The following is a 26,841-nucleotide window of genomic DNA, read 5'->3' as shown; positions in this document are numbered from 1 at the left end:
TGCTTGCAATTTCATAGCATTTCGAGGTTTGCGTTCTCGGTGGTGGAAAAAAGTTTTTTTGGTGGAAATTTGAGGTTATGGTGTGCAGCAGTTCTTGAAGAAAAATGGCGGATACGCATAAAAGTGAGTTTGTTTGACAACATTATTTTATTTTATTCGTAATTCCTGTGCTTGTAATTCGAGATAATTGTTGTTACTTCTATGCTGGGGTGGTGTTACTATTATTTCAATTTTTTATAGATCTGGAAAATAGTGGTAACCCTCAAATTACAATGAGGGTAGAAGGCCCGCCAGAAGATTCCAAATCAGGTATATCGCAATTTCGCCCTTTTTTTTCTAAAATCTCATTTGCAGAATTAAACGAAAACGATAAAAACGAAGATAAAGAAGAATTCAAAATGTGCAGCCCTAATAGAATTCCATCAACAGACATCCCAACTAACCCTTTTTCTAACTCTCAAAATAAATTCGTAACTCGTGGCATCCTAAAACCGCCTCAACTGAGTATAAACAACACCAATAACTCAAGTAAGCCACCTTTTGTTCTAAATCCAAGTCGATTAAATCCATTTGCCGCTGCACCTGCTAATGAAAATTCTAAAGAAGTCAAAAACAGCCAAATCAACGGAGAAACACCAAAATTTGTCCCTCTTATTCAATCAGAACCCAAATCCACCACTTCACAAACACCGACGACTTCCGCGCCAACCGTGGCGTCGAATTCGTTCGTCTTTGGTCAAAATCTCCAAGAGCGCGTCGTAAACAGTGAAAATAAATCCGATGAGCCCAAACCGTCGACTAGTTTAAGTTCGAATGGAACAACAGAAATGCTGTTTAGCAGCGCTATCAAGAACGAAGTCAAGCCTGATGGGAATGTTGCGAAAGAAACAAAGTCGCTGAGCGAATCTGCAAGGGAGTATGAAGAGTCGAGAGCGGTGAAAAGAAAGTATGAAGAGGTTGAAGTCATAACTGGGGAGGAAGACGAAACTAATATTTTAAACATTAACTGTAAGCTCTTTGCGTTTGATAAAGCTTCTGGAAGCTGGCAGGAGCGAGGGAGAGGAGTTTTAAGATTGAATGACTTTGAAGGGGATGGTCATGTTCAAAGTCGGCTTCTGTTTAGAACCACCGGGATTTGGAGGGTTATCCTTAACACCAAAGTGAGTTTATGCTCAAGGAGCCAATTATAGCGCATGCAATTTTAATTAAGTTAGTTTTTACCCAATTTTACGGTCTGCCAGGTGATGGTGATTTCATCAGTATATTATGTAACGAGAACAATAAGAAGAGATTTTTTTCCAGATTTGGGCGGAGATGACTGTGGAGCAGGCTAGTGAAAAGAGCGTCCGGTTCACGGCGTTGGACCCCCAAGGAGTGATAAAAGTGTTTCTTGTAATGGTAAGGCCACCGCACGTTTAAAATTCCAATGGTTATAATTTGTTTCCAGGCTAGCATTGAAGATAGCAAACATTTGTACTCTCAAATTCAGACGCGAGTCCAGAAAGAAATCGCAGCACAAAAACATAAAAAAGTTTCCGTAGATACTGACTCAGGGGGTAATTAACTTGTTGATTTCTGAAACATTGTCATTTACCATTTTGCAGAAAAGTTCATTTTGATATCTACAAATGTGATGTAAATTAAGTTTTAATTAATTAAATCATAGTTTTTTTGTCAGACAGGGCGCATGAAACGATTTTGTAATTATTAATATTAAAAATAGAAAAAAACATGATTTAATTGGATGTGTTGAATATTTTGTAAAGATAAGCAATAAAACAGCTGAAAAAATCAACAGTATAATAACTTTTTTAATTATACAAAAGTAACCGATTTTGAATACATTTTTAGTTACGCAATGTCGAATGCTTTATTGAGTGTTTCCAAGTCCCTGTTGTCCACCGCTGGCCGCAAATCCGTCCTATTTAAAAGAGAAATACACATTCTTAAAGTAGACCAAATTGTGTCGGACATTTGGGACAACGCGGGTGTGTTTTTTACGTCTCTCCCTCGAGCCTGTTGGTTTAACGCTGTAAGAAAATGTTCTGCCGCCTCCCTGCAAAACAATTAAAAAACCAGAACAAACCTCCAGAGAACTTCACCTGTAAGCCCGCAGATTTATACAAATAATTCCCACATTATACCGAGCCCTAATAAAACCAGGTTCAAGATTGAGGGCGTGATGATATGCATCCACCGCTTCTTCAGATTTTGAACCGTTTGCTAAAGTTGCACCTAATCTATTCCATAGTTTGGCATCCTGGAAGGAAGCGATCAGGATTTGCAGTACAACCATAGAACTTACGTCGTATTTTACAGCTAGAGCAGATCGGAAACAATCAGCGGCTTTCTCGTATTCTCCCGACAAATTAAAAAGAACACCAAGGCCACACTGTACTTCGTAATCTATATCCACAGGTTGCCTCTGCGCCGCTTTTATGTACAGATCTTGTATCATTTTTTGTTGATCTCTGTTAAGAAAGACAGTTTAGGAAAAAGAACAGATTATGGAACACAATGTCGAGTGTTATGAATTAAAGAAAAGCGGAGATTAATCACAGAAGTGCAACAGTGAAGAGTCCAGAAATAGAGCACACTGAAAAGCGAGCGAGTTATATTTACAGTTTGTCTTGTTTTCCTGTTTCTAGACACTTGAAAAAATATTTACAGTGTTTAAAAGTGGTAACAGAGAAGCACATGCCCACACCATCACTTACGGCTGTAAAAAGCTTGTAACTTGCCCAGACAGTTGAAAATCGCCAGGGACCAAATCGCTATATTTCGGATTATTCGCCAACCACTTCAATAACATCTGTCCGGCTTGACTGTAATAACTTTCATTAGTATATGACACAGCTAGCGCCATAATAGCCGCCAGATTGTTCGGTTCCAACTGTAAACACTTCTTTAAAGCTGGTATGGCATTGCAGTCCTAAAATAAAGAAAAGTTTACGAATTACAACAAAATTCCGGGAAAAACCTGTTCGTTTTCAGCCTGGGTTTTTCCTAATAATAGCCAGGCTTCACTGTTTTCAGGACTTTGTTTCACAGCTGCTTCAAAACATAAAACAGCTGAAGGCAAATCTCCGTCTTCCAGGAGCTTTTTTCCTCGTTGTAAAGGATCGGGAATATCAAACATTGGGTTTTCTTCGGAAAATGTATAGTCATTGTTAGGACCTGAATAAAAAGATTCGTATTCGGAGAGCCACGGACTCTCGCTTGACTCGCCGCCGTCGAGAGTTTGCTTGAGCTCTTCCTGCAGGTTGTCCCAAAATTTCGAGTTGAAATCTTCCTCTGTGAACAGCGAAAATAATTTCAACTTCTTTTAGCTCCTTTTAGCAGCGGACTGTTTAATTGTTTTTTAATTACAGTAGAACCTCGATTATCCGGACTAAATTATGCAAAACTTTCTATTATTATAAAAGTTTAACAACAGAAAACCTTTCGCCAAGTGTTTTTTTTTTAAATCGATGATCCAGATAATAGAGGTAAGAATAATCGAGGTTCTACTGTAATTCAATCAAATTTTAAAAGCAAAATGAGCTTGAAATTCAAAATCAATAGGCAATTTTAATTGGAAAATATTACCCATTTCGCCAGTAGTTTTTTTCTAAAATTATTGTAAACAATGAGACAGCAACATTAAAATTACGTCAACTGATTCTTTTCATAAAATGCAAAAGAATTAACTTCCTCATGACTGCAAAAATCAGGTTCTACCACAATACAATCCCAATAAAAACCACCTAATTGATTTTATCGTTTTACAAATTCCAACCAAGGCTACATTCATTTATGAACCTACAGCCTTGCCGACCTTGGTACACTTTTATCTACATTTCATTTGATAAAATGTCAGTTACAATGTAACCACTTCAAAGATAAGCGGAAATCTCACCATAATTTTTCTCCCACTTTTTTGACAATTTTTCAGTTTTGGTTTCATCATCCTGAAGGAATTCTTTACTCCACGACTCTGCTTCTGCCTCAGTTAATCTTCCGTTTTCTAGATTAACATCCCCATCACCTACTTGTTGCATAAATCTCATGAACTAGAAAAAAAAGTAGTTTTTTTGTACGACAATTTGGTGTTGTGAACCTTTGAATAAACAAATTTAGGGTCTTCTACTGAGTCTGTGAGCTCTGTAGCACTTTGTTGAGCTGCATTAAATTGACTTGGTCCAGGAAGCACTTCTTGAAAATACTCTGCATTCCATTCCTCCAAGTGCGTTTTGTTACTTTGTTCCTGTGAGGAAATCTCTGCCCAAATTGCTTCGTTATTCGCGTTATCCTTAAAAATAACCTTCAGATAATGACAAAGCAAAAACTGCGCCTTTACGTTTACATTGAAAACTTTCCCGTCTTCAATGTACTGCTGAGCCCAAGCATCGTCATGTATTTGATCTTTGATAGTAGCGGCTGGAATAGGGGGCACAGCTGACCTTTGTGACTCGATTTCATGCATCTCCCTCATTAAATCTAAAAGGGTTTATTACCGCCACATGAGCTAAAATTTGAATAAAATACCGTCCATCCTGAAGCTCTGTGGCATTGTTTTCGTTTCTTGTAAGAATTGTTCCACCAATTGGTCTGAACTGCTTGGGAAGGCATGACCATGGGCTTCTGCAAATGTGTGATCATGTGTGATGTGAGACGTCAAACGGGCCAATGGGTTCTTCTGTCCACACTCAGCTTCTGTTAAGGGATTGAATGCCATTTTTCTAAAAATTTTAAAATATTTCTAAACTAGAAAAACATTTGTCAAAACAAGGTATGAAATTTTGACGTTTTTGACATTCAGTCCACAACCTTGGACCGCAGGGGCACCAACCGACCAACATGACGCAAGTTTTCCCCCAGACCAAATTCAAATTTAAATAAATGGAATTTTACTTTAAAATAGACTTATTATTTCACGATACAATCACAATTACAGCGTCAGAGAATTAAACCAAACAGACTAATAAAACTTACATGACAAAGAACACAGCAGTAATAAACTTAACGAGGACTAACTTAAATTGTAGATTATTAAAATACAAAAAATGATATGAGTTCTGTATATGTTAACAATTCCACCTTTATTTACGATAACTCAAATCCAGTATTGCACGTCACGGCGTATCGCAATTTTTCTCGCAAGGTACTTTTTTTCTGATAATTGGGGAGTTTCAACAGATTAAAACATGTCGAAGAAGTCGGGAGACGATTCTGCGGATCCTTTTTTCTGATCGTGAAAAAGCCCCTGAAAACGCTCCCTACCAATTGCATTAAAAAAACTGACACGTCGATCAAAATTACCTATTGTGTCCCCAGTGTCTTCGTCATCCCCTACTTCAACGCATCTGATGGAAAATGGGGGCTCCAAATGCGCGAATCCCAACAAAGGGGGCTTGGAGCAACTCGTTACAAACTAAAAAGTCGCCAATTTAGTGATACAAGGGGAGAATGAAGAAAAAAACAGACTTTGAGAAACATCCCCTTTTCCTCTTCAGTGAAATCTTTTTCGAGGATGTCCCACAGCCAGCCGACGACTCTGTGAGAATCATGAAAGCCCCCATAGTATTGGGTGTGTTTTCTCAAGTCTTTCATGTCAAGAGGGACGTTGTCTCCCGAGATTAAACGTTGCAACTAAAAATTAAAGTTATTGTTGGGTTTTTACAAACAAAACTAACTTCTGGTGTGGAAAACAAAGAGAGCCAGTCAGGGTTGATAATAGACCGGAACCCCCGAATAAAAGAGCTGGTCTGGTCCTTTATCTGCACGTGCATCCGGAAATGCGCCATCAGGTGAATGTAGTTGATCCTAGAAAACCCTCCAAGCGCACTGATTTAAATTGATTTAGGTTCTTACTTATTTTCGTTGGTGACAGGGACTGCTTTGCCCCCCGCGACCAATTCGTGCGTCACCAATTTCCCTAAGCACTCCTCGTCTAAACTAAACGTGAGATCCAAATCAGACACATCCGCATCGTAGTGTTTGACGTAACTTAAACTTCTGTACAACTCTGGATCTAAAGAAGGTAATTCGTCCACGCAACTGTACAAAGCTTGGGCAGTTTGCCCCGACACCTGGCTCAAGAAAAAGGACGCGAAAGGCACATCCACCACTATTCCTTCATATACTGCTTTCCCCAACATCCTCCCAACGAATTCAAACAGTTGGAGGTGATTATCCTGGAGGTAAGACGACGGAGAGGGATATAAGCGCTCTTCACTTGTAACTTTGAAGAGATTTAACGAAGGATCGAAGATCCTTTTGATGCTCTCCTCAAGAAACTCTTTGAAGACGCCGTCTTGGTCAATCCCGGCTTCGTCTAAACCTTGCTCGTTGATAAACCGAACTCTGATCACCCCCTTGAGGGCTTGAGGAGGAAGGAGGGCGAGTTGACGGTAGCCATCCTCCACGATGCGCGATCTGTGAACTGTTATCAGGGTGGATTGAGGAGAAGCGCACGCCGATTCCGTCAGCCCAAGCACCGTCTTCTCATTAGTTATATACTTTCGAAACAACCTAACTCTGTCTTCATGTGGGATGATATGTGGCATTGTCTGCAACAACAATTGAGGCGCCTTCCGACTCTTCTCCAAATCGGCCATAAAACTCGACACTTTTATATCCTTAAGTAACCAATGGCCTTGAGGTGTATACGTCCTCCGACAGTCCCTCCGATACAGAAGCATCAATAAAGTGTGCAATGACTGGAAAAGCGGATTCGTCTGTATAGTTTTCAAGTCTACAAAAACGAGTTAATACTGTTACGCAACTTTCGGCGTTTTTACCGAATAAATTTCCCAACACGGCTTTGTATAAAAACGTGTTTAAAAACGAAGATAAAACAATAAAGTCACTTAATTTAAAAGGGTTTTGTTGTTCGTACATCTCGACGTCGTCTAAAATCCTACAAAACAGTTTTTTTGTTGAGGAAAACAGACCAACTTACGTTACATAATGGGTCATGCAATCACAAAACAATTGTAGCATCTGAAACTCTGGAGCTGTACACTTTGTGTTAATCGCCAAGTGATCTAAGAAGTTTTTCAGTCCGCAGTTGGGTCCTAATGAACACAAAAACAACCACAAGTTGTACAAAATCGAGTTCTGGTAACACAGTCCTGGAATCAAATCCGTTACTAGAAGAAACTCTACTTCTTCTCGAGCACCTGTTAATATGTCCAACTGGAGTTGAGTCAAAGTATTTAAAGCCGTATGATACAAAGAACACACAAGAACAACTCTATGGACTTCCGGACTTCCTAAAGCCCGGTAACTCTTCAGAGTATTAGTCTTATTCCCTCTAGCTTCTAGAACTTTCTTAAAAAAGTTTGAACCACTGAAATTAATACTTTGCAGGCTTGGACTTGGCTGAGGAGAGTCAACGTTTTGGACTAGCAACTGCAGGAGGTCTCCCAGTAAAATAAACACAATTCGGGAGTTCCACAAGAGATTGAGTTGGATTTTTACATGGGGCATCGCCGCGTTGAGGGCGGGATCCATGGGTTGGGCGAACCAACCCAACACTGGATGCCAATGGGTTAGGTTGGACTGCTTACTGACTACGTAATTTTGGCAACTTTCTAACAAACCAGTTACTACAACCTGCAAAAGAGTTAATTTCGTTTCGTGACTTTGAAGGTACGTACAGTGAACGTCGGAAAACTCAGATCTTTCAAGGCACCGTCTCGTTCCATGTAGGCTAGCTGTAAGAGATTCGCAAGGAGACAAAGCGCATAGCTGCCTTCAAGAGTGTTGAAGACTATCCTCATGGATTGTTGGCTAGAAAGAAGCTCCAGACTTTTCGAGAATAGTCTATGATTGTTTATTGTTGTAATGCACTGGAAATAAGAATTAATCTTCTGGAGGTACGGGCAAGGGGGTTACCTCAGGTGTTAGATGCTCCAGATGCTGAATAAGAGCAGGGACTGACAGAATATGAATAAGAAACATCGTCATGAGTTTGTCGGAAAAATTAGCCGCAACAAGAGGTCTCAGCGCCAGAGTTAGAATCGCAGACAATGTCGCATGTTTGAAGGCTATTTTGATACGTCCCAGTCCCCTCATGAGCAAACTCTAAAAAAAATATGAGGCACACTTAACCCTTTAACTGTTGTAAACGTATATGTATGTTTTGCCATTTTTCTCACAAAATAAATGATAAGAATTTGAAATTTTGAAAATTGATAACAAAAGAGTAAAAACGCTTCTTTTTTCCGTATTTTAGTAGGAAATAGGTGTCCAATACATAAAGAATTTTGGAGACCAAGCAAAAATTGGCGACATGCTCCAGTAAAAATCGGAAGTTTGACAATTTTAGTGCTACGGCTATGAAATTTTTGGAAGTTACTATTTTTGAGTTGTGTATTAACTCTACTAAATTGCAAAATTGTGGAGCGAAAAACACAGTTTTTAGAAATTTTTATTTTTGAGCCCAAGCAAAAATTGGCGACATGCTCCAGTAAAATTTGTAATTTTGACAATTTTATTGCTACGGCTATAAAATTTAGGGAAGTCATTATTTTTAAGTGGTGTATTAGCTCTACCAAATTGCAAAATTGTAGAGCAAAAAACACAGATTTTAGGAATTTTATTTTTGAGACAAAGAAAAATTGGCGACATGCTCCAGTAAAAATCGTAATTTTGACAATTTTAGTGCTACGGCTATGAAATTTTTGGAAGTTACAATTTTTGAGTTGTGTATTAACTCTACCAAATTGCAAAATTGTGGTGCGAAAAGTACAGTTTTTAGAAATTTTTATTTTTGAGCCCAAGCAAAAATTGGCGGCATGCTCCAGTAAAAATCATAATTTTGACAATTTTAGTGCTACGGCTATGAAATTTTTGGAAGTTACTATTTTTGAGTTGTGTATTAACTCTACTAAATTGCAAAATTGTGGAGCGAAAAACACAGTTTTTAGAAATTTTTATTTTTGGGCCCAAGCAAAAATTGGCGACATGCTCCAGTAAAATTTGTAATTTTGACAATTTTATTGCTACGGCTATAAAATTTAGGGAAGTCATTATTTTTAAGTGGTGTATTAGCTCTACCAAATTGCAAAATTGTAGAGCAAAAACACAGATTTTAGGAATTTTTATTTTTAAGACAAAGCAAAAATTGGCGACATGCTCCAGTAAAAATCATAATTTTGACAATTTTAGTGCTACGGCTATGATATTTTTGGAAGTTACTATTTTTGAGTTGTGTATTAACTCTACCAAATTGCAAAATTTTGGAGCGAAAGACACAGATTTTAGAAATTTTTATATAGTTTTGAGTCCACGCAAAATTTTATTGTACGTTTATATTGTGCTTAACACTTCGGTCAATTAGTCCCGGGACTAACTATTAAAAAATTACAATTTTTGAAAAATTTAACTTTATTCATCAACATAATCTCCTTTGAGAGCTATACATTCCTTCCAACGCGTTTCTAACTTTTCGATCCCTTTCTTGTAGAACGATTGGCCAAGGTCTTCAAAAAAAATTTCTGTTTGAGATATAACTTCATCATTTGTCCCAATTTTTTTTCCCTTTAGCATCCTTTTCAAATTTGCGAATAGGTAATAGTCGCTAGGGGCCAAGTCGGGAGAATATGGTGGGTGCGGCAGCAGTTCGAAGCCCAGTTCTTGTAGTTTTGCCATCGTCACCATTGACTTGTGACACGGCGCATTATCTTGGTGGAACAGCACCTTCTTTTTTGCCATATGAGGCCGTTTCTTCTTGATTTCGGTTTTTAATCGATTTAATAACATTGAGTAATATTCACTATTAATGGTTTTTCCTTTCTCAAGATAATCAATGAAAATTACACCATGTGCATCCCAAAATACGGAAGCCATAACTTTTCCGGCCGACTGTTGCGTTTTTGGTCGTTTTGGACGACTTTCACCTTCTGCCCTCCACTCAGCTGATTGCCTTTTTGATTCTGGAGTGTAGTGGTGTATCCAAGTTTCATCCATTGTCACATACCGACGCAAAAATTCCCGTTTATTTCGGGTAAATAAATCCAAACAACGCTCGGATTCAGTAACACGTTGTTGTTTTTGTTCGTCAGTAAGGAAGCGCGGCACCCATTTGGAAAATAATTTTTTCATGCCTAAATAATTATGCAAAATGTTGTAGACACTGCCTTTCGAAATCTTTACGATGTCAGCTATCTCCTGCAACTTTACCTTCCGGTTGTCCAAAACAATTTTAAGGATTTTTTCGCTGTTTTCTGGTATTGTGACCTCTTTTGGACGTCCAGCGCGTTGAGCATCATCAGTGTCTGTACGGCCCTGTTTGAACTCAGCAAACCACCGACAAATTGTTGTTTTCGATGGAGAAGATTCCCCGTAACACTTTTCAAGCCATTGCTGAGCTTCAACGGTATTTTTTCCCATCAAAAAACAATGTTTAATAAGCACTCTAAATTCGCTTTTTTCCATTATTTTGAAAATATCAAAAGTAGCTTCACAATAACTTCAATACCTTGAAAATTAATGGTCAAAATGTCATGAAATTTTGACACGTATCTTTTGAAGGTTGAAACTATCCAACGCATACTTATAAATTTTAAATGTGAAACCAATTGTGGGTTAGTCCCGGGACTTTTTGACCGAAGTGTTATTTTCCAATTAACGTGGCGATTTTAAAATAGATTATAGGGTACATTTATCTCGGAAAGAAAATTTTACTTCTGTAAGTACATATAACACATTATACATTATACATAAAGCCACCCTTAATTTGGATGTAGAATCTGAAAATGCAATAATATATGGAGTGTTCCATTTTAAATAAGCAAGTTGACTACTACTTCCGGTATAACCGGAAGTGTCAAGAAGACGTGAATATTGTCATTCGATTTGTCTTATTCGCTTATTTTTGTTCCCAAAATTTCAAATTCTCATCTTATGTAATTTATGAGAAAAATGTCAAAACGTATGTATACGTTTATAACAGTTAAAGGGTTAATGGAGTAGTCCCTTTACCTTCAAAACTAAATAAAACCCTTTGTGGAACAACTGCCCCATTAAATTAGCGCATAATTGGTTCAACCCTGGTTTAAGAACCTCCATATTCTTGTTTTTCAACACCATCCAGTTGCTGGTGCTGGTGAAAGAAACTAACATGTGCAAGTACAAAACAATAGACTTCATATCACCCGCGAATTCTGGTTTTAAATCGTTTAAATATTCACAGCATTTCCAAAGAATATTATTCATATGAGAGATCCATCTTATCACATGTTCTTTACTCAAAGCTACTCCCACATAGCTGAACTTTGGGGACTCTAGTTCTAAAGTACTGACCAAATATCGACATAGTTTCTCAAACCTGTCTTTATCCCTTTCTTTGCGCCATATAAACAACAATCTACGTGACTGGGTGTAGATCTCCAGCGCGGGCTTAACGGGGGGCTTCGCCCCATCCTCTGGAATATCAGGGATGGTGTCATCAAATTCTTGCCTACAACAACCATGAGAGTTGTGATACATTCCCTAGGGGGTACTTACAGAATTTTGCGACAGAACTGAGCACGAGTGAGCCATCCTCGGACAGTGGCCTGGATTACGACAGCCGCTTTTTCTTTTTTCTTCTCAAAGGCCCTTTCTTCCCTAGCTGCTTTGGTTTGTTCTAGGAAACTACCTTTTGAGTTGTCCGCTTTGTGAAACATTACGATGTGATCACAGACTTGACTTTAAACACATCACAAAGAAATTTTAGAGGTAAATGTGTTTGACCTAACATTTTTGTTTGCTTCACAAATTGCACTGAATTCGTAAACCATCGTGACTGTTGTGTACCAATCAAACAAACTTGATAAACAGTGAGACTGGTGGTTATCAAACACTTTACACTTCTTTTTAGTGGTTTAAAAGGACACAAATCCGAAAAAAATAATGTTTTGAAGTTTAAATGGAGATATTTGGCAACACCGGTGAGAACTGTCAGTAGTGTCAGCTGTCACACCACCTGTCACTTGTCAAATCCACATGTAAATATAACCTAAAAAATGGAAGTCGAAATGTCTAAGGAACTCGAACAAAGTCTCTCCTTGCCGCAGAAAAGGTACTACAGGCAAAGGGCTCATTCTAACCCTATAGCGGATCACTGTTTTGACTAGTAAGTACTCAAATTAACCTCATTTTTCTAAGGAGATATTGTAGCCCCCGGAGCCCCGATCACATGGATTGGTCTAAATATTATCCAGAGATGTTTAAACGACAGGCTAAACCAGTGGTGGAGTTTGCTGACATAGGGTGCGGCTATGGGGGGCTGTTAATAACCCTGTCGCCCCTTTTCCCAGAAAGTCTAATGTTGGGAATGGAAATTAGAGTAAAAGTGTCTGATTATGTGGTTGATAGGATTGCGGCGCTTCGCTCCCAGCACGAAACTCAATACCATAATATAGCCTGTCTAAGAACCAACGCCATGAAGTACTTACCCAATTATTTCAAGAAGGGACAAGTAAAATAACAGTTTTCACCCTTCCTGTTGGTAAATCTGTCGTTTTTAGTTGAAGAAAATGTTCTTTTTGTACCCAGACCCCCATTTCAAGAAGTCTAAACATAAGTGGCGTATTATAAATCAGTGTTTACTGGCTGAATACGCGTATATTCTATCTGTGGGGGGCATAGTGTACACAGTCACCGACGTCAAAGACCTGCATGACTGGATGAAACAACACTTTCAAGACCACCCTTTATTCCAACAAATTGACGATGAGGAACTGGTAAGTTACTCTTCAGATGACATTAAATAGACAGAGCAATTCCAGAAAAACGATGCTGTAGTCGACAAACTCTACAGCAGCTCAGAAGAGGGCCAGAAAGTGACACGCAATGATGGCGATAAATTTTTAGCCGTTTTCCGACGAATTGAAGACCCCCATTGTAGTTCATCTAATTAAATTATTTGTTAATTGACCTGCGTTTGGAACCGGTGCGGAAAACTGTCTTTAGCGAATCAAGGAGGATTTTCTGACAAACACTCGCGACTTCCGGTAATGGTGGTTGCCGGAGAGTCTTTTTCGTGTGCTCTTCCCGCTCTTCGCCTCTCCTTGCTATGGATAGTTTGATCTGAGAGTAAAGAGGCGACGGTGCGGTCTTCATACTCTTTAAAATCTCCAAGAAGTAATTGCTATGAACGGCGTCTCTGGAAGTTTTGGTCACAATAAATTAAAGAAGAGGAAAAATACCCGATCAGTTGTTCTAATATCTCTTCAGTCATTTTCTTGTCGATAATCATTTTAGTTGTCTCCTCTGGTTCTTTCAGGTTCTGGACCACTGGTCGTATTGGCGCCTCTTTAGTTCTTCGTTTCTCAAAATACGTCGCTACGAATTCATCGACGTCTTCAAAAGCCCCCGACCACGGCTGCTGCCTCATTTGATCTTCCACAGTTATGCAATTATCTCGATCCAAACTACCCACAATATTAACAAAAATCGGTAGCGCTAGAACAAAATATCGAGGCTCTTGCAGGAATTGCGAGTCTCGAGATTCCTGCGTTAAAACGTTAAATAAAAATGATTTTTTATAATCACCGTTACGGAGAGCCTCGACCAGTTTCCTTTCTCGCTGACATTTTTATTATATTCGGTTAGATCGTGGAAATCCACAAACTCCAATTGTAGCGACATCCAAAGGCTGCACGGTTCTTGCAACGAAGAGATTTTTACAACAACAGGCAGAGACTCGTTATTTTGGATCACACCTTGCGAGGGTGAGGCTTCAATGTTGACAATGCCGTCAATACAACATCTACAAAGTTGGTTGAACAAGAAACGGATCTGAGTTTTAAACTCACGGCTTCCACGTGAATTGAATCAGTTTAGTTTTATTGAGTCGAATAAACAACATGCGCTCGGTGGAAGTCGATACAATTAGAGGCTCTGTGATCAAATGATCCACTGAGAGACTAAGAACGTTGTTGTTCACCGGCTTCAGTTCTTCCTGCCGCATTGCTTTGAACTCGATTTTGCTCTTCTGAGCGGTTCCGTGTCCTTGAAAAGTGAGCTGAGCCGGTTTTTGTCCTAATAATAAAGGCACTGAAATCTATTCGGGGTAAAGTGAGGATTCCCCAACTGTATCTTACTTTGTATAGTTTGGCTTCTATGGGCCAGAATTTGAACAAAAGTGGGGCTCTAGTGAACGGTTGTAAGTACCCAGTGGAGTTGAGACATTTTAGAACCGGAAATTGGTTTTTGTTGCACAGTTTTACCACGTCTGTGTCATCAAGAATATAACCCACCGGATAACTAGTGGGATTATGCAACCAGTAGGCAAAAACCGGGGGCGCTCTTAGACCTATATAAACAAAGCCCACGTCCAAAGTGTAACTGTTGTCATACACAGACAAGATAAGTTTCTCCGGAGAAACACTCGAAATTAGAATGTTCAAAATCACCGTTCTTTCATGACACAGCTGTAGAGTATAAGACAGAATGTTTTGTTCAGGGAGGAGGTATCGGACACATATCCGAAGAGTCCCATTCGAATTAGACTACAATCTGGAGTTAGATAAAACAACAAATAAAAGTACGCACGGGCAGACAAGTCTCAGAAACTCCAATTTCACACAAGTCCCTGTGAGGACAATCAAAGTATTTCCCTCGAAAAGTAAAACTGTTTTGAATCGTCTTTTGTCGACAACCGCAGACTTGTCTCCGCTTAACTTTGAGTTTTAAAGAAAGCTTGGAAACGTTTTTCAGGGTAAAAATTAAGTAGAACAATTTATTTCCGAGTTCAAACTCCGGAACTCTCAAGTCCACTCTTCTTATCTCTCCTTGATTTGTTTCCGCGAGCGCGGCGTTGATACTGAAAGAAATAAAAATCACTGGAATCTAACGGAAGACTTACTTATCGATGTTTAACAATCTCCACAAGTCTTGATTGCTGAATAAACTATAGTTGTGTTCTTCCAAACCTACAATCTAGCAAAAAATAAGCGGATTTTTCGACACTTGATAGTCATACTTGAAGAATTGGCATGAGACAGTTATACTGTAGTTTGAACACAATTTTAACTCCTTCGTTCGCTACACTATCGTACGAGTACTCGCTGAAGCGGTTCTTGTATCCGATCATCAAACAATTTTTCCCCAAAACTCGCACCGTAAATTGCACTTTTACAACGAGTTTTTCTCTTGGACCACAACGCCCATGCTCTGGGTACAAAACCACGTCCTTCAAATCATGATTATGACAGAGTTTAAAGTTAATGTTGGTTTGTCCGAAGTTGAAGAGATAGAAGCAGGTTTCAATGAACGCGTTCCACTCAACTTCTTTGCACTCGTAACTTTGTGGTAACGCCTAAAAAAAATGCGGAAATTGGTGGATGCGCCGGGTTACTTCATACACATAATTCCGAGAAAACAACGTCTCCTATAACAGTGATTGGAACCGTCCAGAGCTCGCCAACTAAAGAAGCTCGGCCAAAAACACCTCTGAGTTGACAACACGTTGATATTTTCCTAACTCCACTGTCGTGTAAGTTGGAGGTGTAGCTCGCTGTAACGAAAATTTCTTCGTTTGGTGCTAAGACACCTCTCTGGGGTTGAATTGTAAACTGCTCGTTTAATTCAAAATCGTACCTAAACAAGAGGTGACAAGAAGTTGGGACTTGAATTACTTACAGGAGGCAACAGTTGGAGGTATTTCGAAGTGGCACGCAAAGAATACTTTGAGTTCCCGGTTGCATCGGTCCAAAATAGATTAAATTGTCTTCAGAGATTTTGATGTCGGGAATATCAGTTTGCGCTTTGACGTACAGTGGGATCGATTCTTGTAACCGTCCGTTGAGCTCAATCTGCCATTGTTCAATAAAAGACTTCTTTTGGTTGGTGTTCGCTTCGAGTTGTACCGCGACTACTTGGTGGGTTTTTATTAACCCGATCATGGGTTTCATTATAAAGTTTCTGGAAGAAACGAGCGAATTGAAATGTTTTGGACCAAGACAATAAGACCAACGAGTGTCTAGGAGGAATCAGTTTGTATAAAACTGGTAAATGCCCATTTACTTTGATTAAAAACGTCGTCCAACACGGATTGGACGGAATACTCAAAGGTAGAACAACACAGCTGGGGATGGTAATAGAGGGTATCCACATCTCGTCAGGAAAACTGTGCCCTGCAAGCTACACTCAGCCACACCTCCATTTCTTGTAAACTCACCAATTAAACGCAAAGAAATTGGTATTGGCGCGTTAACAAGACCGTCGTCACGATCGGATAACTTCCAAGACACATATCCATGGAGGATCGTCATCGAAAGCTTGCAAATCTCGTCTGGTTGAAACCGACATTCGTATAAAACTGACTGTTGCGGCGGAATTGTAAGTTTCTCTGGATACACGCGAAAGTGACTGATATTCTCCCAATCAACTTCTACATCCTGAGAGAGATGATTAGTGAGGCTTGTGGTCAATGTTTGACAAGAACACTCGGGCATCATTCTCCCAAAATCAAGAAAATTAACAGTTAGTGAAACCGGCGGCGGCACCCGTTTCACTGTGACGCTGTCATTGAAATACCCTTTGAAACCGACTGTCTCTTCATAAGGAAACGGATAAAATCTTAAGTTGTTGTCGACCTTATCATACGCAACACTATTGGAGCAAACACCGAAGAGATTCAAGACAATAGGTTCCTAAAAAACGTTAGGTCTTGGGGATGATAAGATAAATACTCTTACTTGTTGTAACACCAAGCAGAATAACTGCCGTGAATAGATCCCTGCAGTTTGTGCGATGAACCTGATAGTGACATACCCACTCCTGGAAGATGCTAAAGTACCACTTGTTGGTTCCACCTTGAAGAGGCCTTGCTCTTCAGCAGCACAGTCAAAATTGTAAATGGCCGGAACAACCGAGTTGTTGGTGATGGTAAAAACCAACTTAACGACTCTGCGTTTGGGTGTCCGGAAGAAAATTAAATTTTTAACAGAGCACCCAACTGATGGACCTTGAAAAACAACGTTATCTCCAGTCGGTACTATAAAATTACTACCTAAACACTCTCCTTTCAAACGCAGCCGAAAATAGTACTCCTTGTTATCAGTAACAGTGAAATAATCAAAATCCGCGTGACCTGGAAGATTAGGATTGTACATTATCTTTAGCTGGAACACTGCCTCCGCTTTGACGCTAAATTCGTATTTGTTAACATCGAAGGCGTAGTAAATGGGGTTGGTTTGCGTGCTTCTTGTGACATAGTACGTAACACGGTTCTAAAAACGGTTTTAAGTACCGAAGTTTTTGCACGAAATTTACATAACTCGGGTTCTTCACTTGGTGGAGTTTCAAGGACGTGGTGCCCACAGGAACCTCTCCGAAGTCGATGTCGTAATTGTTAAAACCTGACGGATCCATGTTTGCTAAAAATGACAATAAAACTGTCTGAAAAATCAGTGAAAGGTGACGTTTTCAAAAAGTGAAGCAACGAGATTTTACCACTCCAAAAGATTGATAGAAGAAATAAATTAGTTAAAATTTGTTTATTAAAGCTTTGAAAACATGAGGTAGCTCAACATCTTATCTAACCATAATTACATAAAGATCAACTGAACTGCGATTAAAATTACGCTGATTCTAACACAGGTTCCGCTTCCGCTCACGAAATCCGAGTCATCCTCCTCGTCTTCTTGCTCAAAAACGCAATTTTCTTCAACAAACTGTTTAGTTTTGTTGACATTACAGTCAAGACTCGCGCAAACGCTCACATTTTTCTCTTGCAAAAAGTTGAACATATTCACCAGGAGCTCGCATTTCCACGTGTTATTATACACAAAAATATCTCGAACGTTGGGCATCTTATCGTACAACAACCTGTAATTCAAAACAGTGAGATTGTTGTCATTGAGCCCCAAACTATGTAAAGACTCCAAAGGATCTAATTTAAAATCGACGGTGAAATTCGAAATTCGGTTCTCTTGTAACCAGAGCATGTTTAAATGCTTCATGTTTTCGATGTAGCTGAGCTGGAATAGTTCGAATTTGTTGTCAATCAGTTCGAGATTTTGGAGATTATCCAAGCCCACGAAACCGTAACGTTTTACGGTTTTTAAGCTGTTGTTCCCGAGGTACAGATGCTTTAGATTTGTCAGCCCGTTAAAAGAACTGACTTGGATTTCCGTGAGGTTGTTACCGCGAAGTTGCAGGTCGATCAAATTGCTCAAAGGTTTGAAATTGTACTGTGTGAGAAACTGCAGCTTGTTGTTGTTTAAATAGAGAAAGTTGAGACTCCCCAAATTCGCAAAAGCGAACGAATCTATTTCTAGAATCTGATTGTGTTCTAGATAAAGCAACAACAAGTTTGGAAGGTACTTGAAGATGAACCCTTCAAGTTTCTCCAGGCGGTTCTCGTTGAGATAAAGATGGCGTAAGTTTTGCAACCCCCTGAAAGCCTCCGGTTGGATGTAGTAAATATAATTACGATTGAGATTCAGGAGATTTAGATTTGGTAACTCTTCAAACATGTTGTTTATTAGTATCCGGATGTAGTTGTGGCTCAGATCAAGATGCGCCATCCGTTTTAAATTCGTGAAGGCTTTAGGGTCCAAATCCATGATGGAGTTGTTCCGGAGATTCAACACCCGCAACAACTTGAATTGACTGAAGGTGTGTTGTTTGATGGTGCGGACTCTCGAAGACGTAAAAGAGAGAAGATGGATGTTGTTTTTGGTGACATTGAAGGTAGTACCGTCCATGGTTGGTAACAAACAATTCTCACACGCGAGTTTGTGGACTCTTGTAACGAATAAGTTTGGGTTTTTGAAGAGGAGAAGAGTCGCGTTGTGACAGATTGTTTCTTCTCCGCTCAAGACCCCACTTCTATTCCTGCAGAGTTTGGATACTTCCATACTTAATGCTAACTTAATTATGGTAATACTGGTGATTGCGAAGATCCATTTGTCCATGGTACTGCAAGAAAACATGTATGAAGAGTTGCCTACAAAGCCCTAGTTTTATTACCAAAACGGGTTTTAAACGGACGAAGAAGAAAAACAACCGAATCTTGTTAAGGTGGCTGCACACTGTACACTCATACGACTAAGTTTTCGTTTTAACTGACCCTTCGGCCCCATCAACTGGAATTAAACCGAAGAACTGATAAAAGAGTCGTGGGGTGCGATATCGCACTTTGAGATAAGTTTGCGTTAACTCGGTCAGGTGTGCAGCGACCTTAAAATTCGTTAGTACTTACAGAGAGGAACTGGAAATTTGTACTGTTGAAAACGAACGATTTGGCAGTTACATAATTGTTTAAAGCAACATTTTTCGTTGTTACAACGCGCGAACTTCGCACAAGACGCACACAATAACTTATTAATGCAACTGTGCAGTTACCGTTTCAAAACTCTGCTTCGCTTTAGCGTGTCCGTGGGTCTGATGTAAAAATCTAGCAAGGCCAAGCCTCGGAGCTTCGTGAGAACTGTTCTCGATTTAACGTAGATTTCGGGAACACATTGTTTCAAAGTGTTCCATGGTAAAATTAAGAGACTTATTCAAGACGTCAATATAAATCAGGCGGTTTTAACAGCGGGATAATAGGAATACAACACGTAATTTAAATATCGTGGTACTCGCTATTATATCATCACTGAAAGTGGGATGAAAGTTCTAATCTCTTGATTTACTTATTCCCATTTCAACAACTAATCACTAATTAAATGTCCTGAAAACACGTGTCCAACACTGAATTTTTACATTTAAATAACTCAATAAAGCGTAGGAAAAGTCGTAATGACACCTGCTCCATTTATAGAATCTAAATTGAAAAATCGAATGTTTTGCAATTAATGAGTATTAATAACACCGTTCACTGGTCATAAAACACAAAGGACGAAACCATATTTCAATTTATTTACGACCGAAATGATTGCGAATACCGTATTTTACGAGATAAATTATTTTTGATGGAGGGCTAAACCTTATAAGATTTAATTAGACATCTGCTTTCCATGGAAACTAAAATATTCAAGATCTTTACTAAGATAGAAATTGCACACATTAAAAAATGCAAATTTCCACAGTCACCAGTATTTAACGGATTTTATTTTGTTTACACGCTTCACTATGTTCAACAACCTATTAATTTCTCCGTTTTGGATGGTGTCTGATCCGGTCATTTATTCAGATAAAATTCCGATCATTTTTTGCCAGTTTGTGTTATTATTATTCTATTTTCATCCAGTCCATTTTCATGGCGTACCTATTATGGTAGCCTACACAATGTGTTATTGTGTCGTACCAAGTTTATGAAGGAAACGTTGATTTCAGTCAGTTGAATGAAGAAAACGCTACTTTCTGTTAATTTGCCGTTACTAATCACGATTTTATGGAATTTTGGTGATTGTTTAGCGCACACTGTGCGGTGATAATTATTGAATGAAAATTATTGCTTTAATTGAATAGTGTTGGAGGATTCTTCCAAAAGCGGACAAAAACGATTGAGCGCCGGTATGTAAAGAGATTAGTTTTAGAGTCTCATAATCATATTCAATGAATTCTAAATGAGCAAAGCTGCAATGGAAACAGTCGTGAAGTAATGAATATTCGATTTTAACTTATAATGATTTGTATGTAAATATTATTAAAGAACAATCAATTGTTTATGGTAAATATTTAAGTTGGAATAATGTTAAGTTTGCGGATTTTTGGTGTTCTTGTGCACGTTATTATCGTATACTTATTTTATTAATCAATTTTTTGCAAATTATACTAATGAGGTAAGTTGGAGCAATTGACGATTCCAAAAATAAGTTGTTTTGCTTTATCAAATTTTTGTCAGAATCACCAGAATAAAATCGTTTGGAATCTGCGTAAAATTCTGCGTTCACTGATGTATAATAACTTAAGTTTACTTACTCTAAAAAATAAGCGAGATATCGATATCAGAATATTAGCATAGTTTTGGTCATGAATTTTTGCGAAAATTTGCAAATTTCGACTGTAGAAAAATCAAAGAACTATTTCTTATGTAAAAAATCGCGAGAAAAACGATGGCGCAAACCGCATCTCAATATCTGAAATAGTTTACGAGATATCGAGCACGAATTGTTTTGAACCTTCAAAAATTTGGCCCTCTGGCGACAACCCAAAAATTCAAACGGCCATAACTCAGTTATTTGTTTACGAAAATTCAAAAATTATCATGTTTTTGGATTCAGCGTAAAATTCTGCGTAAAATGAGACCCAAATTTGTTGAGTTTGCTTAATAAATAAACGAGGCATTGGCCAAAAACTGTTTTGAAAACGTCATTTTAAGGTGATTTTCAATCAAAGTTTTCAAAATGAAAACGACGCTTAATAGCTTTGAATTATACATCAGTCGAAAGAGGAGCTCAAAATCTATCTAGTAGCCAAATTTGAGATCGATCGGACAAATAGTTTATGAGTTATGGCCAAAAATAAAAAAAATGAAAAATTTTCATCGTTTGAGTCGGATTTTTTTTTCGCGAAAAATCGACAATCGAATTTTGGGCTTTTGAGAACATTTTCTAACGTAAAAGGAGCCGAGAAAAAGAATGGCGCAAACCGCATCTCAATATCTCTAATAGTTTCCGAGATATTTAACTTTAAAAATTACGAAAAATGAGAAAAAATGAAAATCAACTATCCGAAACTTTGATCGGCCATAACTCAGTTATCTGTCGTCGGATCTGAATTTAAATCCCAGATTTGGAATCTGCGTTAAATTCTGCGTATACTGATGTATAATAACTTAAGTTTACTCTAAAAAATAACTACTATAAGTGACATTTTTTTAAATATTTGTTGGTTTATGACAGTAATAAGTCAGGTAAAAGTTTAAAGTATTCAAAAGTAATTTAGGCAGGTGTAGACAACTCTGTTGGTGCTGATAAGAAGATTATTCAAATGACTAAGACTCAACTACGCCACTCTTGAAATAGAACTGATAAATAATAGAATTACGCATTCCAAGAAAAATGTAATTTCCTGTTATTCTTACCTCTCGGTCATGATAAAGGAAATTCTAGTTCACAAAGTTTTTAAGTTAAAAGAGAACAAAAACATGACAAACTTGTGTTGTCACGAAAATCGATATTTTTAAATACCGCCACTTGTAAAAAAATGAATCAAATATTGTGACGAAAAGTGGTCGAACGCACAACCCTTGAACACCAAACATGAACTTTTTCGTCCCTTGACTAATCTCCAGGTATTTTTATATTGTCACCCCCCTAAATTTCGTACAAGCTGCACCGCAATTATGTTTTACAACACCGACTTTGGTGGGCGCAACTCTTGTCAGTCATAAATCTCAGGTAAGTTTAACTTTATAATCCTCTGCTTGAAATTCTTCGGTCACTTCAACAGACTTTGAGGTTTCTCAGAAAGGATTCAATTTTGGTTGAGCTTCTTGATGGCAATTTCGCGACATTTATGTTCGTAAATCGTGATTTTAGTGGAAACATTTTTCGGGAGGAGCCAGCTGCACTGTAAAGACAAGATTTAAGAAGTTAATTGTTTATTATTACTTCGCTCATTGTTTGTGTGTTTTTCTAATTCCACAAGTGTTTTACGTGTGCGGTAAAAATTGCCATGACTTAGATTGCGTGATTTGCATTTTTACTTAACTGGCGCTAATGCAATTCCATATACAGGGTGAAATTTAAATAAATAGCGCAAAGACAACATTACGGTTCACTATAAACGATCCTGTGAACATACGAATGGGTTTATGAATACGCAATTGAGGGAGAGTGCCCCTTCGTGGTAGCACTAAAACTGGATTTTTAGAGATTCACTCCCCTTAAGCCATGAAAAGAGCCCGCGCTGATTTATACGTGTGCAAATTATTCCACATTTTACGGTTTTTAATAGATTTTGGACCTTCATATTCTAAAATTATTGCATACAACACTTTATCTACCTACAAGAGTCTACAGCCTCCTATTTTTTGCTCCAAGTTTGAAACAGTTTTCATCAGTTGGAAGCTTTTGGTAGGCGCTTCATAAAATGCGAATTTTCTGCTAAGAATCCGTGAAAATTAAGTTTGGAACCAAGCTGTATATGATAGTAGCGTTAGGTAGTCCGACTGTATCTCAGGTTAGTGAATTTCGATGAGTGTAACGTGACTGTAGTCAGCTGTTAGACCGCTGTACATGCGCAGGAAAAGCAGGAATAGTGGGGTCCGCAAATGTTTGGTCCTCGATGCAGCCATGTTGAGTAGAATTTCAGTTCGCATCGAACGGTTGTGTAAGTTGTGCATTGTGTGTCACAAATTTCCAACTTATTTCCTTATTTTTTATTTAAACAGTAACTTTATTTTAAGAAATTTCTGCTAAATTAATTTATGTTGGTACGTTCGTTTTCGGTTGGAAAAACCACAGTGCATCGAAGTGTGATAATATGACAGTGAAATTAAATTTAATTACAAGTTCTCTTTACAAGGACTCGAAATTTGCATTTTACCGTCAAGTTTTCATTTGAAATTCGTCCTGTGATGAAGACAGTGCAAATTCCACGCAAATACCGTCAGTAACAAGGGAAGAAATCAACAATTTCAGAATAAATAACGAATAAAAGGCAAGGATAACTAGTACGAAGCATAATCAAAAGGCATTTAAAAAATTCTCGCAAGGATAACAAAATACGTGACGTCTGTCGCACAATCAGGCGTTAAGAACTCCCCTCTCGTACAAAGACGCTCGCTTCGCCCGCTCGTTATGCATGTGGTGCTGTGCTGATTTCGATACGATATAAGGGGTGGACACAAACAGCGGCGAACTGGTGCAATATTTCATGGCTGTGGTGGGCCCCAGCCGCCACTCAAGGGTGTCCATGTCTGTATCCATGAGCATGATGCAGGGTACCGCCGGCCCCACCGCCGGAGGACAACAAGGGGGGCTGCATGCAGCGCAGCCCTACTACCACCCCCAGCATGCTGCCGCTCCGGCTCACACCCAAGAACAAGTCCAACCGGACAGGCCTATTGGATATGGGGCTTTCGGAGTTGTCTGGTAAGTCTTCCTTTGTTGCTTTGATAGGGTGCGAGGACGCACAAGAGGGTGGAACAGAGGGGGAGAACGCGACGCATTTACTGCCTCTCTGGGTGCACTCCGTCTTCCTATAACGGCCGTTTTACTCTTAACTAATTAGCATTCGCCGCTATTTTTTTAATTAGAACTTTTTAAATCGGCTAGTTTTGTCTGGTTTCCGCCGATTGGCCGATAATTTCGCCCCGGAAAATGCCGTAGAAGTGCACTTGAGCTCTTATACAAATAAATTAATTAAATTATCTGCACCCATTCAAGATAATCAGTGTGAGCGCACGATAAAATTTAACGCACTGAAATACCAATTTGCGTCTTAATCTCTTCGATATCCTTTATCATTGCCGGTAATTAATCGATTAGTGGGAAATTGGGACCTTCAGGACTTCATTTTCATTTGAATTTCGAAAAAAAGTGTAGTTTTAGGTGACGACGATTTTTTAAATATTTTTGTCGATGTCCCTTATCAGCCAATTTTCTGTCCTGAAGATAAAACCTTCTCTACGTTTTTATCAAATATTTGCTCACTTGGTCAATTTTATCACTTCAATATTGCCAACATTGAATCTGGAAGCAATGCTTATCTTGATTTTTTGTTCCTGGTTTCCACATTTCCATTCCACCTACTTTGACGAGGCTAATTTAAATTTTTTGACCACCAAAACTAAATTTTACTGCATTCAAATTGGGGTCAAGACAGTTGGAAATTCATGAAACTGCGCTTTCGTCTTTGTTTTGTTTCTTCATTAAAGTCTCTTTTATCTAGAAACGATTTGGTGCAAACTGTTATTTGAAATAACAAAAGTAAATATAGAGTCGTAAAGCCGAGGTTAAGAGTGACGTGTTTGGTAAAATCTTCACCTTGTCCCTGACAGAGTGCAAGTGTCACTTTGAGATCGTGCCAGCATAATTGTAACTTTATGAAATTCAAGGGAAAGCGTTTTAGGGTCTTTTCTTCAATAATGAGGTTATAACAGTTTACATACAATATGACCTAAATGTTTATTGTTTCTTAAGTAGTCCGTATTAAGGCTAGCCGGATTAAAAATGTAAATAATAGTGTTGGGATTCCCATGAAACTGGATCAAAATTTCAAAGGACCCAACTGTGATATGAGTCCTGACTGGAAAATGTGATTTGGACAACTGATTACGATTCGAGATGTAAATATATTTTCAAATGTAAATTTTTATGACCGGAGGATAAGGTCATTAGCTTCTTGTTTGCATTTTAAATACCGGCGCCGTGGAACCGATTCGAATTTTATCTAAAAATTCTGTTCCTTTTGTTATATCATTACGCACGTCCAGATCATGACTCCGCGATAAAGGACAATTGTTATCTTGAAGAACTATAAATATTTTGGACAAAGACGCACCAAAAATAAAGTACTTTGTCGCGGTCCTGCGTAGGTCGATGGCCTGGAGACGCTTTCAAACAATACCTTTAAAGACGAATTGAGCAGGTGTAATAAAGGCACTAGTTTATGGCTAAATAAAAAGCTCGGAGATAAGGAAGCGGCGAATAGAAAGTAGGATATTTTTTCTTTTTCAAACCCGTTCTCGGATACAAATTGCTTAGATAACTGAATTTTGAAATGTGCGCTCATTACTCATTTTGGTGAATAATAAGTCGTCTTTATTTCGAATTAGTCACGGTTTTAAGTCGGCGGAAATTTGGCAGTGAACAACCCATTATCTTTTTGTTGAACTTTTTAATTGGAATTTTAATATGGAATGTTTTTACACAGGATTATCTTCCAGTTTGCACAGAAAACACTCCTTCCTCTATAAACTTCTTACATCAGTGTGTGGTTTCTTTATATTTAGGCCACTTTATCCAGTAATTATGTACACTAAACCTTGAATCGTGTTTGGTAACCGCATGTTCTTTTACTGAATTATTTTAAAAGCAGCATGTGTTGAGATGTGGGTACAAACTTGCACTTACATTTTTGAATATCAACTGCAACGGTATTTTAAGCCAGAATTGTTATTCATGCCGGTTCAACTGGACGTGTGGTTTATAATATAGCAATTACACCACGTTTGCCTATCAGCAAATTAAACAAACCAGAATAATTATCATAAAGTCAGCGGTCCTTCTATAAGCAAGCAGACAATAAATATTCTTTTATCGTAATACCTCAATAAACGCTGAGTCCTTTGTTGGGTGACAGCTTAGAAAATGACTCCACCGATCAAAGTTGTAAAGTAGTCGACTGTAAATGTCGTGAATTATAAATTTTGTTTAAGCCGCCTTAAGCCTTTGGTTTCAAGTATTTAATTCTCAAGGAGCTAGTCTCTTGTGTATTCCAAGAGGACGCTGTGTTGAGTAATTATCGATTCGAAAATGGCAGTTGTGGGAGGTGATTTCCTTCTTTGTTATAAACATCAATTTTCTTCCTCCTAGAATCTAACCTTGCCACTAAAAAGCGCAACCGCGCGATTATTCATCTTTCATCTTCGATTTGTAGTCTTCAACGTCAACTGAAGATTAATTATAGCGGTCTTTAAGTAGATGTATTAGTAATACGTCCGTTGTGGATGTTTAATCTGTTTTTATAAATTTCAATAGTCGATAGTTTCTTACAGTTAGATTCCGCGCGGAAGGAACAGAGAGATTAGAAGTTGATGCGGAACTGCAGTTTTTTCAAAACGCATGCATAATTAGCTGTGATCACATTGAAGCCACTACTCCAAAATGTATTTTTAACGCGATGACCGTTAATTAATGCTGCCTTGAAATCGTATTCAAATTAAGAGGTTTTCCAAGGTTTTCCAGGTTTTTCTCAAGACTGCGAAATTTAACCAAAGTACGCTCGCCTCCAAACTATCGC

At 38.4% G+C, this 26,841-nt stretch overlaps 7 protein-coding genes across 19 annotated transcripts in view; 3 read left to right on the top strand and 4 right to left on the bottom strand.

Moving 5' to 3' along the window:
* The first annotated feature begins 30 nt into the window (after positions 1-30).
* On the top strand, positions 31-1,862 carry LOC148168900 (ran-binding protein 3-like). Its single transcript, XM_088044494.1, has 5 exons — positions 31-123; positions 241-309; positions 355-1,160; positions 1,303-1,398; positions 1,448-1,862. Exons 1-5 carry the CDS (start codon positions 105-107, stop codon positions 1,562-1,564), a joined length of 1,107 nt encoding a protein of 368 aa, XP_087900620.1. The 5' UTR covers positions 31-104; the 3' UTR covers positions 1,565-1,862.
* LOC148168899 (peroxisomal targeting signal 1 receptor-like) lies at positions 1,787-4,833 on the bottom strand. 3 transcript variants are annotated; one of them, XM_088044491.1, is made up of 9 exons: positions 4,528-4,833; positions 4,340-4,479; positions 4,100-4,291; positions 3,899-4,052; positions 2,981-3,294; positions 2,718-2,932; positions 2,306-2,471; positions 2,103-2,260; positions 1,787-2,056 (listed from the first exon to the last, which is right to left on the bottom strand). In XM_088044491.1, the coding sequence occupies exons 1-9, from the start codon at positions 4,715-4,717 to the stop codon at positions 1,852-1,854; spliced, it is 1,734 nt and encodes a 577-aa protein (XP_087900617.1). In that variant the 5' UTR covers positions 4,718-4,833; the 3' UTR covers positions 1,787-1,851. The 3 variants fall into 3 exon arrangements, with proteins under 3 accessions (XP_087900617.1, XP_087900619.1, XP_087900618.1); XM_088044493.1 differs by having other exon boundaries at positions 2,742-2,932; XM_088044492.1 differs by having other exon boundaries at positions 4,346-4,479.
* Positions 4,834-4,887: 54 nt separating this feature from the next.
* On the bottom strand, positions 4,888-11,751 carry LOC148168898 (ubiquitin-protein ligase E3B). The gene is made up of 12 exons (XM_088044826.1): positions 11,497-11,751; positions 10,972-11,449; positions 7,882-8,070; positions 7,644-7,835; positions 7,164-7,599; positions 6,944-7,115; positions 6,783-6,901; positions 5,854-6,736; positions 5,676-5,805; positions 5,467-5,631; positions 5,302-5,413; positions 4,888-5,258 (listed from the first exon to the last, which is right to left on the bottom strand). The coding sequence occupies exons 1-12, from the start codon at positions 11,655-11,657 to the stop codon at positions 5,086-5,088; spliced, it is 3,210 nt and encodes a 1,069-aa protein (XP_087900952.1). The 5' UTR covers positions 11,658-11,751; the 3' UTR covers positions 4,888-5,085.
* Positions 11,752-11,810: 59 nt separating this feature from the next.
* Positions 11,811-12,907, top strand: LOC148168897 (tRNA (guanine-N(7)-)-methyltransferase). Its single transcript, XM_088044827.1, has 4 exons — positions 11,811-12,106; positions 12,151-12,451; positions 12,501-12,716; positions 12,762-12,907. The coding sequence occupies exons 1-4, from the start codon at positions 11,997-11,999 to the stop codon at positions 12,891-12,893; spliced, it is 759 nt and encodes a 252-aa protein (XP_087900953.1). The 5' UTR covers positions 11,811-11,996; the 3' UTR covers positions 12,894-12,907.
* On the bottom strand, positions 12,835-17,352 carry LOC148168896 (cilia- and flagella-associated protein 65). The gene is given in 15 exon segments (XM_088046260.1): positions 12,835-13,138; positions 13,182-13,558; positions 13,561-13,744; positions 13,791-14,038; positions 14,079-14,486; positions 14,530-14,800; positions 14,843-14,916; positions 14,960-15,295; positions 15,342-15,576; positions 15,619-15,900; positions 15,953-16,112; positions 16,157-16,631; positions 16,677-16,945; positions 16,991-17,210; positions 17,254-17,352. Coding segments are annotated over 15 exon segments (3,882 nt in total). The 3' UTR covers positions 12,835-12,894.
* A 110-nt stretch (positions 17,353-17,462) lies between these two features.
* LOC148168895 (uncharacterized) lies at positions 17,463-19,530 on the bottom strand. 2 transcript variants are annotated; one of them, XM_088045281.1, is made up of 2 exons: positions 19,187-19,530; positions 17,463-18,931 (listed from the first exon to the last, which is right to left on the bottom strand). In XM_088045281.1, the coding sequence occupies exon 2, from the start codon at positions 18,915-18,917 to the stop codon at positions 17,529-17,531; it is 1,389 nt and encodes a 462-aa protein (XP_087901407.1). In that variant the 5' UTR covers positions 18,918-18,931; positions 19,187-19,530; the 3' UTR covers positions 17,463-17,528. The 2 variants fall into 2 exon arrangements, with proteins under 2 accessions (XP_087901407.1, XP_087901409.1); XM_088045283.1 differs by having other exon boundaries at positions 17,463-18,903; positions 19,187-19,528.
* Positions 19,531-23,137: 3,607 nt separating this feature from the next.
* nmo (serine/threonine-protein kinase nemo) overlaps positions 23,138-26,841 on the top strand; it is a 41,160-nt gene continuing 37,456 nt past the window's right edge. For 6 of the 10 annotated variants that reach the window (XR_015770834.1, XR_015770833.1, XR_015770832.1 and 3 more), the window contains exon 1: positions 23,139-23,969. Coding sequence is in view for 4 of the 10 variants with exons in the window: in XM_088046671.1 (XP_087902797.1) it covers positions 23,752-23,969 (218 nt within the window). In the remaining 6 variants the exon portion in view is untranslated. Of the gene's footprint in view, positions 23,970-26,841 lie in introns of all 10 variants that reach the window. The other 4 variants (XR_015770829.1, XR_015770830.1, XM_088046669.1 and 1 more) reach the window with 1 other exon arrangement.

This window comes from Gnatocerus cornutus, chromosome 9 (genome assembly GCF_029298725.1).
Source record: "Gnatocerus cornutus isolate USDA-ARS CGAHR chromosome 9, icGnaCorn1.1, whole genome shotgun sequence".
Taxonomy (NCBI): domain Eukaryota; kingdom Metazoa; phylum Arthropoda; class Insecta; order Coleoptera; family Tenebrionidae; genus Gnatocerus; species Gnatocerus cornutus.
This window is presented reverse-complemented; position numbering and strand designations above follow the sequence as displayed.